At 45.0% G+C, this 13,228-nt stretch overlaps 2 protein-coding genes across 3 annotated transcripts; one reads left to right on the top strand and one right to left on the bottom strand.

The window, feature by feature from the left end:
• Nucleotides 1-26: 26 nt before the first annotated feature.
• On the top strand, nucleotides 27-8,021 carry LOC113437803 (magnesium transporter NIPA2-like). Of its 2 annotated transcripts, none has more exons than XM_087941049.1 (6): nucleotides 27-183; nucleotides 2,371-2,509; nucleotides 3,757-3,813; nucleotides 4,544-4,634; nucleotides 5,006-5,166; nucleotides 6,586-8,021. In XM_087941049.1, exons 2-6 carry the CDS (start codon nucleotides 2,371-2,373, stop codon nucleotides 7,215-7,217), a joined length of 1,080 nt encoding a protein of 359 aa, XP_087797175.1. In that variant the 5' UTR covers nucleotides 27-183; the 3' UTR covers nucleotides 7,218-8,021. The 2 variants fall into 2 exon arrangements, with proteins under 2 accessions (XP_087797175.1, XP_087797174.1); XM_087941048.1 differs by having other exon boundaries at nucleotides 55-183; nucleotides 2,367-2,509.
• Nucleotides 8,022-9,599: 1,578 nt separating this feature from the next.
• On the bottom strand, nucleotides 9,600-12,993 carry TIMM8A (translocase of inner mitochondrial membrane 8A). The gene is made up of 2 exons (XM_026702963.2): nucleotides 12,732-12,993; nucleotides 9,600-10,596 (listed from the first exon to the last, which is right to left on the bottom strand). The coding sequence occupies exons 1-2, from the start codon at nucleotides 12,966-12,968 to the stop codon at nucleotides 10,435-10,437; spliced, it is 399 nt and encodes a 132-aa protein (XP_026558748.1). The 5' UTR covers nucleotides 12,969-12,993; the 3' UTR covers nucleotides 9,600-10,434.
• Between the last annotated feature and the right edge of the window lie 235 nt (nucleotides 12,994-13,228).

Here is a 13,228-nt window from a genome sequence, read left to right as displayed (position 1 = left end):
CGGTCAGAAAGGGGAGGAAAGGAGGGGAGGAGGGAGAGAAAGGAGGTGAGATCTTCTGCGCATGCTCGCCGCTTGCCTTGTAGAGAGATCAGCACTGCCAGCTGTCTGGATCGGGATCGCCGGAGTCGCTCGCTTTCCTCGGCTTTCCCCCTCTCTTTTGGGGAGGGGTCCCCTAGGTTTGGGGTGAGTTGGGGAGGGGGAAACGAGCCTGGAGTTGGACGGGGGGGGGCAGGCAAATAACTCTGAGAGAATAGAATAGAAGCTGGAAGGGACCTTGGAGGTCCTCTAGTCCAGCCCCCTGCTCATTCAGGAGAACCTATAGCAATTGAGATAAGCGGCTTTCTAGTCTCTTCTTAAAAACACCCAGGGATGGAGGGACAGGGGGAAATGGGGCGAGGTGGAAAATGTTGGGAGGGGAAACGGAGCAGCCTCAGTCTCCCCCCGGAGCCTTCCTTTGGACTACAATACCCATCGTGCCCAGGCAAGGAGCTATGCCCAGGTTGAGGGGGAGCCCCTCTGATTGAGACCCTAAAATGTCCTCTGCTGGTTCAACCATAGTTTGTGGGAAAGTATTCGTAAAAATATAGAATAAATATTCTTTTATCTATCCCTTCCTCCCTCTTTCTTTCTTTCTTTCTTTCTTTCTTTTTTTCTTTCTTTTTTTCTTTCTTTCTCTTTCTTTCTTTCTTTCTTTCTTTCTTTCTTTTTTTCTTTCTTTCTTTTTCTTTCTTTCTTTCTTTCTTTCTTTCTTTCTTTCTTTCTTTCTTTCTTTCTTTCTTTCTTTTTCTTTCTTGTTTGCTTGCTTGCTTGCTCTTTCTTTCTTTCTTTCCTTCCTTCCTTCCTTCCTCCCTCCCTCCCTCCCTCCCCCCCCCTCTCTCTCTCTCTCGTATATATGTATATATATTCTTATATACTCTAAGAATATAGTCCTTAGAATGTAGAACATAGAGTAGTAGGGTTGGAAGGGTCCTTGGAGGTTTTCTAATCCAGCCCCCGGCTCCAGCTGGAGACCCTACATCAGTCTGCATAAAGGGCTGTCTCCTCCTGAGAGGGAAGGGTGGAGCGCCCACTCCCTCTGGCATTCAGACAAATCCGCTGTCAACAGGCCCATGGAGCTAAACCGCAATGGCCCACTATTCAAAAGAGAGAATGAAAAAGCTAAGAAGGGAAACAAAAAAAGGAGCAGACACACCTCTCCAGTAACTAACACACACAGATTAGGCGGGGATTAAACAGCAGACCACAGGCAGAAAACAAGAGCGTAACCAAGCAACTGCGAAGGGGAAAACACCCAGCCTTGGCAAGTACATAAATAGGGAGCGAGCCCCACACTCCCCAGCGCTGATGATGTTACTTAGTCGGGTAATGAAATGTCCGCAAGCAAACAACCAAGTTCAGGGAGGACCCCACGGTCCTGAACGACAGATATTCTCTTGTGTTGGGTATTCGCAATGTCAGGATGACCAGGCCTACGCGCCATTGCTACCCGATTCTGATTTCAAATGGGACAGAAAGGAGAGGTGATTAAAAGAGGAGATTGGAGTTGATTTGCAAGGGCTGTATTTATTTTTGAAGATATTTATGCATATTGAAGGGAGAGCCCACTTCCTCTCTCCCGAACCCTTCTGCTGTTTTGGGACCAAGCATCCTTGGCCTTGAAAAATTGACACACACACACACAGCCTTGAATTACATTGTGGAAACTCTAGTACAGGGGTCTGCAACCTTAAACACTCAAAAGAGCCACTTGGGCCCGTTTCCCACAGAAAACAAAACCTGGGTGGGTGTGGCCAACTCAACGTCACTCACTCCCACCCAGTCATATGGCAACACACCCCCCCCCACAGTCATGCCTACCTAGGTTTTGTAGCTCCCCGTATTTTCTTTTCTGTGGGAAATAATTATCTCCCTCCCTCCCTCTCATCTCTCTTTCTCCCTCTCTCTCATCTCTTTTTCTCTATGTGCAAGGGTCTTCAAACTTGGCAAGTTTAAGACTTGTGGACTTGCAACTCCCAGAATCCCTGAGCTAACATGACTGGAGGAGGAATTCTGGGAGCTGAAGTCCACAAGTCTTTAAAGCAGTCAAGTTTGAAGACACACACACACCCTTAGTTCTAGTGGCTACTTTTCACTCGGTTAAACCTAAACCAGAACATTTCACAAAATTACCACGCCCCGGAACTCTTAGGAAATAGAGAGGTTCTCATGCCTCAGCGTACTTTCATGTAGATGTATGTGGGAGGATGTGGGTGGATGATTATGGGATGATTAATTAATGAGTCACTTTCAGAAACCAGTCCAGAAAATCTCAGACAGCATTTCTTGGCTAGCTCTGATTTCTCTCCGGCATTTTCCTTCAAATCAAGCCAGATGGGGACCTTCACTGGACATTACGAATTCTACGTAGGTGTGAGTTTGGCTATCACCTCCAGCCTGTTTATTGGAAGTAGTTTTATCCTCAAGAAGAAAGGACTTCTCCGACTAAACGACCGAGGGGCCGTCAGAGCAGGTAAGGGTAGATCTGGAGCCGGTCATGAGAATGAGAAACGCAGAATTTAAATATCGTTGGGAGTTGTAGTCCTCTTGGGCTAAGAGAATTGTTCTGAAGAATTGGGAAAGCGTGATCCGTGACATTAGGGGCAGGATTGAAGACGGTGTAATTAATCTGTTTTGAAAAAAAATGGATATATCTGCTTATCAAAAAAATGATCCAGCGTGTCATCTGAAGAAGCTTCTTGGATAGATAGATGAAAAAAAGAGAAAGAAAGAAAGAAAGAAAGAAAGAAAGAAAGAAAGAGAGAAAGAGAGAAAGAAAGAAAGAAAGAAAGAAAGAAAGAAAGAATAGAATAGAATAGAATAGAATAGAATAGAATAGAATAGAATAGAATAGAATAGAATAGAATAGAATAGAATAGAATACTTTATTGGCCAAGTGTGATTGGACACACAAGGAATTTGTCTTGGTGTAAATACTCTCAGTATACATAAAAGAAACGATACATTTGTCAGGAGTCAAGAATCATCAGGTACAACACTTAATGATAGTCATAGGGTATAATAAGCAATAAAATCATACTAGGAAACAGTCAATATAAATTGTAAAGATACAAGCGACAAATTTACAGTCCTACAGTCACAAGTGGGAGGGGATGGGTGATAAGGAGTGATGAGCAGATTAACAGTAATAGTAGTGCAGACTTTGTAATAGTTGAATAGGGTTGAGGGAATTAATTGTTTAGCAGAGTGATGGCATTCAGGAAAAAACTGTCCTTGTGTCTAGTTGTTCAGGTGTGCAGGGCTCTATAGCGTCGTTTTGAGGGAATGTTCTAAAATAAAACGTTTTCAAGGGAAAAAAGAAAACAAGAAAAGTGAGGTTGCCTTTTGGAAAAAGCACTTTTGGGACAGCATGTTCTCCTTTGGTATAACTTTTACGATGTTACGTAATAATGGGCATTTTCTTTCATTTTAAATCAGGAAGCTTTTAAGTATTGCTTGCTGCTTGAGGGATTTGTGATACAGTTCTTTCCTCTTTTTAATCAGTTTTTCTATTGTTTTTATGTGCTTTCTTTCCCCCCTCTTTTGTGCATATCTTCAGTAAAAACTTTCTAAGATAAAAGTCGCGTGCTGTTTGGTTTGGTTTTAAACCCACTCGGTTCCGCTGCCTAGTCTCCTGGAACTGTTGACTCTTCTTAGCCTCGATTTTCGTTTTATGTGATCCACTTTCTCAGTTACTGATCGCTTTTTCCTCCCCGCTAGGCCTGGGAGGTCATGCATACCTGAGAGAATGGCTCTGGTGGGGAGGACTAATATCCAGTAAGTATATCTTGAGATTTCTCTCTCTTCCCTTAAATATTTTAATTTATAAGACTAGTGGCAGTATGTAGACATTCTTGAGGAAGGAGCTTCCTTTCCCATAAACTTTGTTAAGAAATCTACAAATATGTATATATATTTATGCCGAAGCAGTTGCCATCAATTGATTGAAGCCTCTTCTATGTGTGAAGAAATAAATTTATGCCAATCTACGCCTTCCGTGGGCATAAGGTTTGTCAGTGGCTGGTTTTCCACATACATCACATGTTTAACCAATGCTCTTGCTATGTTGCTTTTAACCATGTTATTGTAAGCTTGGTGCTGACAAATCAATACAAAATACTTGCATCTACCGCTGTTCGTTTTTTAAGTGCATTGTGTAAATCTACAAAATTACCATCCCATTTAAATATCGTATTTTAGGGGCATCGTCGACCTCTTAGAAGACTCACAAACACACAAAGGGAACTTCATGGATGTGCTTCAGGTTGTCAATTTGGTTATTTGCTCCCTACCCCACCCAATGGATGCCGTGGTAACAACCCACATTGTGTCCTGGGGGGGAAAAAAAACCTCTCTAAATATTTCCGATCACAACTAAGGAGTCAGTAAGTGACTCTCTACCTTGGGTCAAACTCAGTACGAGCAACAACTGAATTTCATAATTTAGGAGTTTGTTTTTTTGCACTTCTGATGAGTTGTTTTTGTTTGTTTGTTTTAAATTTTACAGTGGGGATTGGAGAAGCTGCAAATTTTGCGGCCTATGCTTTCGCCCCAGCCACGCTGGTTACTCCCCTAGGAGCCCTTAGTGTTTTAGTCAGGTAAGTTCATCTCATAAAGGAGAATATTTCTAGCTTGGGGTTGACAGGAGGGGTCGGTGCTCTCTGAGCTTGGTTGTTTTCTTGCAGTTTCACAACCCAACTAGGGAACATCATCAGTGCTTAGAAGGAAGGGGGATTTGAGGAAAGGAGGAGGAGGAGGAGGACTGTGGGGTCCTTGGTGCCCTCTGAACTTGGTTGTTTTTTGCAAATGTTTTATGACCCAACTAGGGAACATCCTCAGTGCTAGTGCTCAAATTCATGTTGTCGGACATATCTTAGAGATGACTGACGCCTTAACGTTCAGGACCATCTCTGTGGTGTTGTTTTTTCTCTTCAAGCAAACTAATCTTGTTGTTTCTTTTGTTCTACAGTGCGGTTTTAGCCTCCTATTTCCTGAACGAGCAGCTGAACATCCATGGAAAGATTGGGTGCCTCCTGTGCATTTTGGGATCTACCGTAATGGTGATCCATGCTCCGCAAGAGGAAACGGTTGCCAGTCTGGACTCAATGTTAGAGAAACTGAAGGATCCAGGTACAGAAAAAGCCTGTTTCCTATGCAGGCAGTCCTCAAATTATGACCACAATTGAGCCCAAAATTTCTGTTGCAAAGCCAGTACCGTTGTTAAGTGAGATTTGCCCCATTTTACGACCTTCCTTGCCACTGTTCTTAAGTGAATCACTGTGTCAACTTGTAAAGCATTCCTGGTCTGCTCTCGAGTTGCCATAAGAAGGGGGGGAAGAGATCTGATGGAGCAGTTAGGTTGCTATGACCAGAAGCACATTCCATGCATACCTTTCCACAGATTGTGTCCCAGGTTACCAGAGCTAGCCAGAGAGGCGTGCTTCTTGGTTGGAGAATGTGATTTATGACACACCCTGGGAGGAGGGGGGAACCAGGGCCATAGGTGGGTGGTAAATTATGTAGGGCAGAGCAGGATTGCACTTGGGGAAAAGTGCCTGGCATATTGCTCCTAGTAAATAATTGGATTTCTTTTGAAGCTTGGCTCGAGGCTCATGAATTAATTAGGGCATCCATCGGAACCCTGACACACTGCAGTTGTGAAGTTAGTAGCATGGTTGTTAAGTAAAACCAGCCTCCCCATTGACTTTGCTTGTCAGAAGGTTGCAAAAAGGGTTCACACAACCCCAGGACACTGCAAATAAATACCTTCCAGTAGCCAAAAGTCTGGATTTGGATCACGTGACCGGGGAAATGCTGCAACGGTTGTAAGCATGAAGAATGGTCATGTCATGCCTTTGTTAGAGTCAGACTCTGAGGAAGAGGAGGAACAGCCGACAGGGAGTGGAGGTGTGGCTCCGGAGGTTGTGGAGGAAGCTGGGGAAGGGCAGAGGCCGGCTGGGCAGTCAGAGGAAGAACCAGGCCCATCCCCTCTTCATCCTAGGGCACACAGGGGGGAATGGAGATGGAAACAACTTGGCTTATGAGAGAGGAAGCGGCCATGACCCTCCTCATTGGTTGCAGCTGGGGAGAATAGTATATAAGAGAAACGATTACAACACAGCGTTGCCAGAAGCAGTGTTTTTGGGGAGCTGAAGTTACCTTGGTTGGTGTCCTTCCAACCGACTGCCTTGTTATCTCCTTGAAGTTGGTAATTACTTATCCTGGTCCATTGTAGAAATTCCTTCACTGTAGTTTGTTTGTTTTTTTTTATTTCACCTCTATCTGCTCATTAAGTTCGGACTGTATTGCTTTCTTTTGAAGACTATTTTTGAATACCTTTTATCTCCAACGGAGAATTATTGAACAGTGGGGCCAAGTTGGAGGCATTAAAGGACATTTATTTATGTTTTGGATTTTGTTACATTTGTGTTACACTCCGGGTCATCACAGGCCATAAGTCACATCTCCCAGTGCTGTTCTAAACTTCCGACAACAGCAGCAGCGGAGTCCGAGACATGAACCGCCTTCTTATTTTCCTTCCTCCCGCAGGATTCATTGTCTTCGCCACCTGCGTGCTGGTGAGCTCGGCGCTTCTCATCTTCGTGGCCGGGCCTCGCTACGGGCAGAAGAACGTCCTGGTGTACATTCTGATCTGTTCGTCCATCGGCTCGCTCTCTGTCGCTTGCGTCAAAGGCTTGGGCATCGCCCTGAAGGAGCTGTTTGCCGGGAAGGCCGCCTGGAAAGAACCGTTGGGCTGGGCGCTTTTCCTCAGCTTGGCGGTCTGCATCGGCATCCAGATCAACTACCTGAACAAGGCCCTGGACATCTTCAACACCTCCGTGGTCACCCCCATCTACTACGTCCTCTTCACCACCGCCGTCATGACCTGCTCCGCCATTCTATTCAAAGAGTGGCAGCACCTGGTTCTCATGAACATCGTCGGAACCATCAGCGGCTTCCTTACCATCGTGCTGGGCATCTTCCTTCTCCACGCTTTCAGGGACGTCCCGTTCTCCGCCGATCTGCTGCCCGTTTTCCTGAGGCCTAAGCAGAAAGATCTCCCCGGGGCTTCGTGGAGGGAGGAAGACAAAAACCGGCCGTGTCTTCACCAGCCTCTTCTGGATTCAGAGGACTCGGAGAAAGGAGACAAACCCGAGGAGCAAGACATTCAAAGCTTATGAAAGCTAAAAAGTTGACTTGAAATCATTTAAGCTCTTTCGGAAGTTTCTAAAACTTCCTTCTCCCCGGAGAAATTTTTCCACCCCACCGGCAATGCAGAACTATTTGGGGACCATTTCTTTACAAAAATGTTTTTACTGGGAGCATGCTTGATGGTAGTCCTATTAGATTCGAGCTGATAAGGCTAGTAGGGGCTCTGGGGGTGGTCTTCTTTCTTTCCAGCTTCCAGAAGAGAGCACAGGAAGCTTTGTGCCTGTGGATGGGACCTGGGGATATGTTGAAAGCATATATATATATATTAAAAAGTGGTCGGTGATGCGCTTATGTATTGTTTTAAAAATACGAATACCTCCATGAGCTCAAGAATGGGCAAGCAATCTTGTCCCGTCCTGGGAATGGAAGAAGCACCCTGGAGAAGATGGATAGAAGCAAGAGACTGACATCAGGGCAGAGAGGAACCTGGAAAAGGCATTTCTGTCCCCCTTCCTTCACTTGACTGACAGATATGAACTGGAAGAATGCAGAGGAAAAGAAAATGGAACGGATGTTGGGCTTGAAGGCAGAGTAACCATAAAGGGAGCATATAGCTCTTTAAATGAGGCACACGTGGAAAAACAAGCAACAGGCCTATTGAAATGTGTTCGCAAACTTCTTTACCTTGAAGATTAAAAAAAAAAATTCTTACTGCTGTTTTCTGAATCCAGTAAAGTATTCTGCTGCCTTTTGAATGTAACAAAGCCTTTTAGGCTTTGCCTTAAAACTTTACAAATTATTTAAAATAAAATATTTTCTTTATATGACTATAAGGCGTGTTGCAAATGTAAAATGTGACTTTTAAAAGAGTTATTAAAGAATATTTTTCAAATATGTTTCTTTGGCTTGTTATGTTTTTTCCTTCCCCCCAAAAATCAGTCCCTTATTTCATGTCCAGGAATGGGCTTATACTGCTATCTAATTTTTGTGTTTGCAATCAATAACTCCAGTGAATTCCTAAATCCTCTTGCTGTTTTTCATTCTAGCAGCGGCACAAAATGTAGGCTGGGTGATTGGCCATTTAAGTGTAGAAAAGTGATTTGTGTAGACTGTTGTTCCTTTGGAGATTTAGGAAAACCAAGCCTTAAGACTTCAGGCTAGAAAGTGAAACTACTAGTCCAAACCAGTATAAGTCAGTATACCAGTCCTAAATTCCTGATCTGTGATAACAAAGGCTGCCTTTCCAGCTTATTACCTTTTTATTCAGCTCGGTTCCATCCAATCATTTACCCAAAATAAAGTTTTCTTAGTTGTTTCTAGAAAACACCTTTTACATGTATACTGTAATGTCAGTTTTGGGAACAACAATATGGCAGCCAGGCAAAAATGAGTTTTGTACCAATCAGCCAGTGTTAACCACATTCAAAGTGGGGATAAGTCCACTCCTGTTCCCACGTTCCAAGATCTCCCTTCTAAACGTTTTTGAAGGTTAGTAAATTTAGTGATTGCATCTATGAATTGTTGGAAAGTGGGACTTTTTTCCCTCCTCAATTTTCTGGTTTTCACTCGGGTGGCACGATAAAACCATGAAAAAGAGAAAAACATAATAAATAACAAACCTGGTGGGGTAATTTGTGCAAGTGTAGAGATCACCACAGAACGAACCTTTAGCATGTGTCGGGTTTAAAGATACCAAGACTCAGTTGCAAGATAAATGTTTCTCTTAGCCTGTATTTTTATCAGTCATTGCAGCCCAATACAGCAATCCCTCTGGAATCTGGAACAGTTAAGACATGTCTAAGCTAGTGAAATAATTTATAGCAGAAACCTGATGAAAACTTTACATTCATCTCTCCAAAAATTCTTCGCCTCACACATCAAATGGCTTTACCACTCTTGATGAAATCAGCATTTCATGATCTTTGGTAAGAAGGCAGAAGGGCCAGCAAGCTCTGCAACTTTCTTGGAGCCATACATTCCCAGTCAGCGGACAAGGAGCAATTAAAACCAGTAGTTAAAGACGCTACATATGCTCCCTGCTTTGTGAATTGGCCAGCAATAGGTCAATTGCAAGATATGATTTGAATGCAAAATGAGAACACTTTAACATTCTAGTTCTATAAAGGACCAGGAACTCATTCTCAGATCGATGCCGAATCCAGAATTTAAATCTAACTCGCTTTGAGAGCCACACTTTTAGGAAGGTTAGGCTAGAACATGCAGTTGCTACTAAAAAGCATTCCCTCGACGTCAAGGGTCTTCGAACTTGGCAAGTTTTAAGACTTGTGCACTTCCAACTCCCAGAATTCCTGAGCTAACATAACTGGAGGAGGAATTCTGTGAGTTTTAAGCTGTCAAGTTTGAAGACCCCCTTGCTCTACAGCTGGAAGGAACGACCACCGACTCCAGAGTTTAAAATGCATCCAATTGATGTTTATTCCACTGATCAGGAGGCAAGGAATTTGATGTAGAAAGTCAAGATTTGATTGATTTATTTTTTGTACTTGGCAAAAGAGACATACATGACCACATGAGCGATAACCCTTCTTAACAGCCACACGTCTGGAGGGGGTGGGGGGTATTTCTTTCTACTGTGCTGAGGTAGGTTTTGAAAAACACCTCACGAAAGACAACAGGTTTCTACTGGCATCCTTTTGCAACCTAATCCCCGTGTCCCTCTGTCCAACCGCAAGATCCACCTGTGTTTTTACAAAGGTTTAACTTGGCTGCAAATTCAAGCCAGCGACATTTGGATTGTTTAAAAGAGCCATGCTTATGCACAGTACCGTTTTAAAAGGCACATTTACCCACAGCTGCGTTAGTATCTCAGGCCTCTCCCCTTATCTCAAAAAAGAACATGTTTCAAGTTTCAAGGGGTGTGCTTTCCCCCACCTTACTTCTGAGTAAAGATAATCAAGCCACCATTCTGGCATGAAGCTCTCATTATCCAGGTGAAGAAGAAGAAAAAAAATGTTACAATCTACAATAGCAGACGTCCGGGTTAAATAGCTGGTGTACGATGTTGCATGGTTATTCATGTTCACCCAGTGGGGGCATTTTTTAACACCAGAACTAGACTAGGTGACCAGGGAGCTCTGAAGTCCATCGCAAACGTGGGGCCAAGCTCCCTCACAGCTTATCATTGTTAAAAAAATCCTTCCTTCGGTTCTTTCTCCTCCCCTTCCATTTCAAAACAGCGTCCTCCTTTTCACATGGAAGAAAACAGCGCCACTGAAGGCTTTCCGCTCAGTCAGAGAGGCTTTCGGAGAACGGCGACTTAGATTTCTGCGTCTGCTCCAACCGGTTAAGAATAAACTGGCTGGTGTCAATGAAACGCTCGACACAGTTCACAAAGCAAGTCTCGGCTCGGCTGTCCAGCTTGGGGCCAGGCTTATCCATGCATTTCTCCTGTTTAGTGTCACAAAAGAGAAGTCAATCAATAGCAAGGGGGAACCCATCATTTCAGACCCGTGACTAGCAAAAATACATAAATCTATTCTTTCTTTCTTTCTTTCTTTCTTTCTTTCTTTCTTTCTTTCTTTCTTTCTCTTTCTTTCTTTCCTTCCTTCCTTCCTTCCTTTCTTTCCCTATCCAAATTGCTGCCAACTGTACCGAGACTTGTTTCTACCCACAAAGAAAAACTCAACAAGCACAATTTGTAACACTTATGTATTTAGATAGATAGATAGATTGATAGATAGATGATATAGTCATAGGTGGGTAGGTAGATATGGTAGGTAGATGATGATAGATGACAGATAGATGATAGGTGATAGATATAGATGATAGATAGATAGATAGATAGATAGATAGATAGATAGATAGATAGATAGATGATAGGTGATATAAGATATACAGTAGGTAGGTAGATGATAGATACGGTAGGTAGGTAGATACGATAGATATGATAGGTAGGTAGGTAGATGATAGATTATAGATTATAGATAGATGACAGATGATAGATAGATAGATGGGGGGGGGGGAGGCAGCCAGCCACTTGCCAATCCAGCAGATGAGCAGATTGGGTGATATTATTAGATGAAAGTTACCCTAGTTTTGCTTAAAGAAGCAAGAGTGGGTTTCAACAGTCGGATCGGTAACACTGACGTGGTGCTCGGTATTTGTAATAGTCTGATGTGGCGGCAGAAAAAGTTCTGGGGGAGACCCACTGGATCACGCAACTCATTGGATGACCCTGAACCATAAGCTGTCTTTAAACAGGGCTGTTGCGTGAATCCAATTAGGGGAAAACCCCATCTAAGCCTCTTTGAGCCTTCCAAGGAAAAGCGTGGAAAGAACCATAACGCACATTAAAAGGCCAAATTGGCAAAACTGTAAGTATTAGCATGCCAGGAGCTCTCAATATAAGACGTAGGAGAGTGCCACTCAGGGCAGCTTCCTGGTTCCCAGATGCCACCCAGAAGCCTGCCGGGCACAAAGCTAAGAGGTCCTCTCCCTGCAGAATCACCCTATTATTGCCAGCAGCAGCCAGAACTCCACTCCTAGGAGACTGCTCCTGACCCTGGAGGCTCTATTCCAGCCTACTCAAAGCTGGTACGTCCCACATTTTGGGGGATACTGCAGAAGCACCGGCGAGCCTCAGGGGTAGGGAAAGGCCCAATAATGGCTCCAATGCCCCCTTACCCCAAGGGGGACAAATCGAGAGTGTCCCTTGTGGGGGAGAACTATAGGTAGTTCTGACTAAGGAGATTCTCCGTCATCCAGGGCTCCGTTGTCCCAAAGGTGTTTTTTTCCCAAGAGGCAACTGGACTCTCTTGGTTTTTCTTTGAAGACGTTTTGCTTCTCATCCAAGAAGCTTCTTCAGCTCTGACTGGATGGTATTTATACTCCTTGCAGGCAGCTGGTCATTTGCACCCTTTTAGAGGGTCGTTGAGGACACAGATGAAGCTCCAAGGGGCCTCAATGACCCTCTAAAAGGATGCAAATGACCAGCTGCCTGCAAGGAGTATAAATCTTTCCATTCCCCACCATCCAGTCAGAGCTGAAGAAGCTTCTGGGATGAGAAGCAAAATGTCTTTTAAAAAAAAGACAATCCAGTCTTGCCTCCTTGAGAAAAAAAAGGGCAAAGAAGCACTTTTGGGCTACAGGTCATCCTCCACTTCCAACAGTTAGTTTAGAGAAGACACGGGAAAGAGTGGCTCATGCCCGCTTTTCCAACCGTTTGCAGCCTCTCCACGATCACCTGATCCAAATTCAGACACCTGGCAGCTGACTCAGACTTACGCCTGTTGCAACATCCCAGATCCCCTTTTGCAACCTTCTCACAAGCCAGGCCAATGGGGGGGGGGGGCATTATCAGATTCACTTCATAGCCACGTACTCGTTTAACCCCCGCCGTGATTCACTTAGCGACCGTGGCAAGAAAAATGGGGCAAAACCCCCCACTTAAGCTCAGTGTCTCGCTTAGCAACGTAAGCGTGGGGCTCCAAACTCCCACCCACCCCCCGTACTAGCGGGGTCCCTTTTCCCCCTCCCTCCTCCTCCTCCAGTGGCAGGGAGTTCCGCCGGCCCTGCCTCCCTACCCAGCACAGCTCCGTCATCTGGTGCACGAGCTGCTGGAAGCGCTGCTTCTGCGTCTCCACCTCGATGAAATGCTGCAGCTGCGGGTCGTTGACGGCGGCCCCCAAGTCCCCCGCGACGGACGACGGGTCCATGCCGGGCCCGGCTGGGAAGGAGAGAGAGCGCGGGCGGCTGAATGGATGGAACGGGCAGGACGTGCGACCTTCACGTGCCTCCCCGGGGCCGGCCCCTCCGCGCATGCGCGCCCGGCGCCCCGCTTCTTCCTCTCCTTCTTTTTCCGGCCGGCGCGTGCTTCCGTTTTCCGGCGGAGCATTCGAGAGAGAAGCGGCAAGACGGGCAGGGAGGGAGAGAAAAAAAAAAAGGGGGTGTGGAGGTGAGGGAAGAGGAAATCAGGCGTTGGGGTGCCCTCTCTAGGGATGGAGCGGTACTCGCTCGATGAGGGCCAACCCAATGTGATTACAGTGGCCCTATTGTATTCTCTGTGTGTATCATATATATC

The sequence above is a fragment of the Pseudonaja textilis genome, chromosome 12, assembly GCF_049901715.1.
Source record: "Pseudonaja textilis isolate UNSWEBS1 chromosome 12, rPseTex1.2, whole genome shotgun sequence".
NCBI classification, from domain to species: Eukaryota; Metazoa; Chordata; class Lepidosauria; order Squamata; family Elapidae; genus Pseudonaja; species Pseudonaja textilis.
This window is presented reverse-complemented; position numbering and strand designations above follow the sequence as displayed.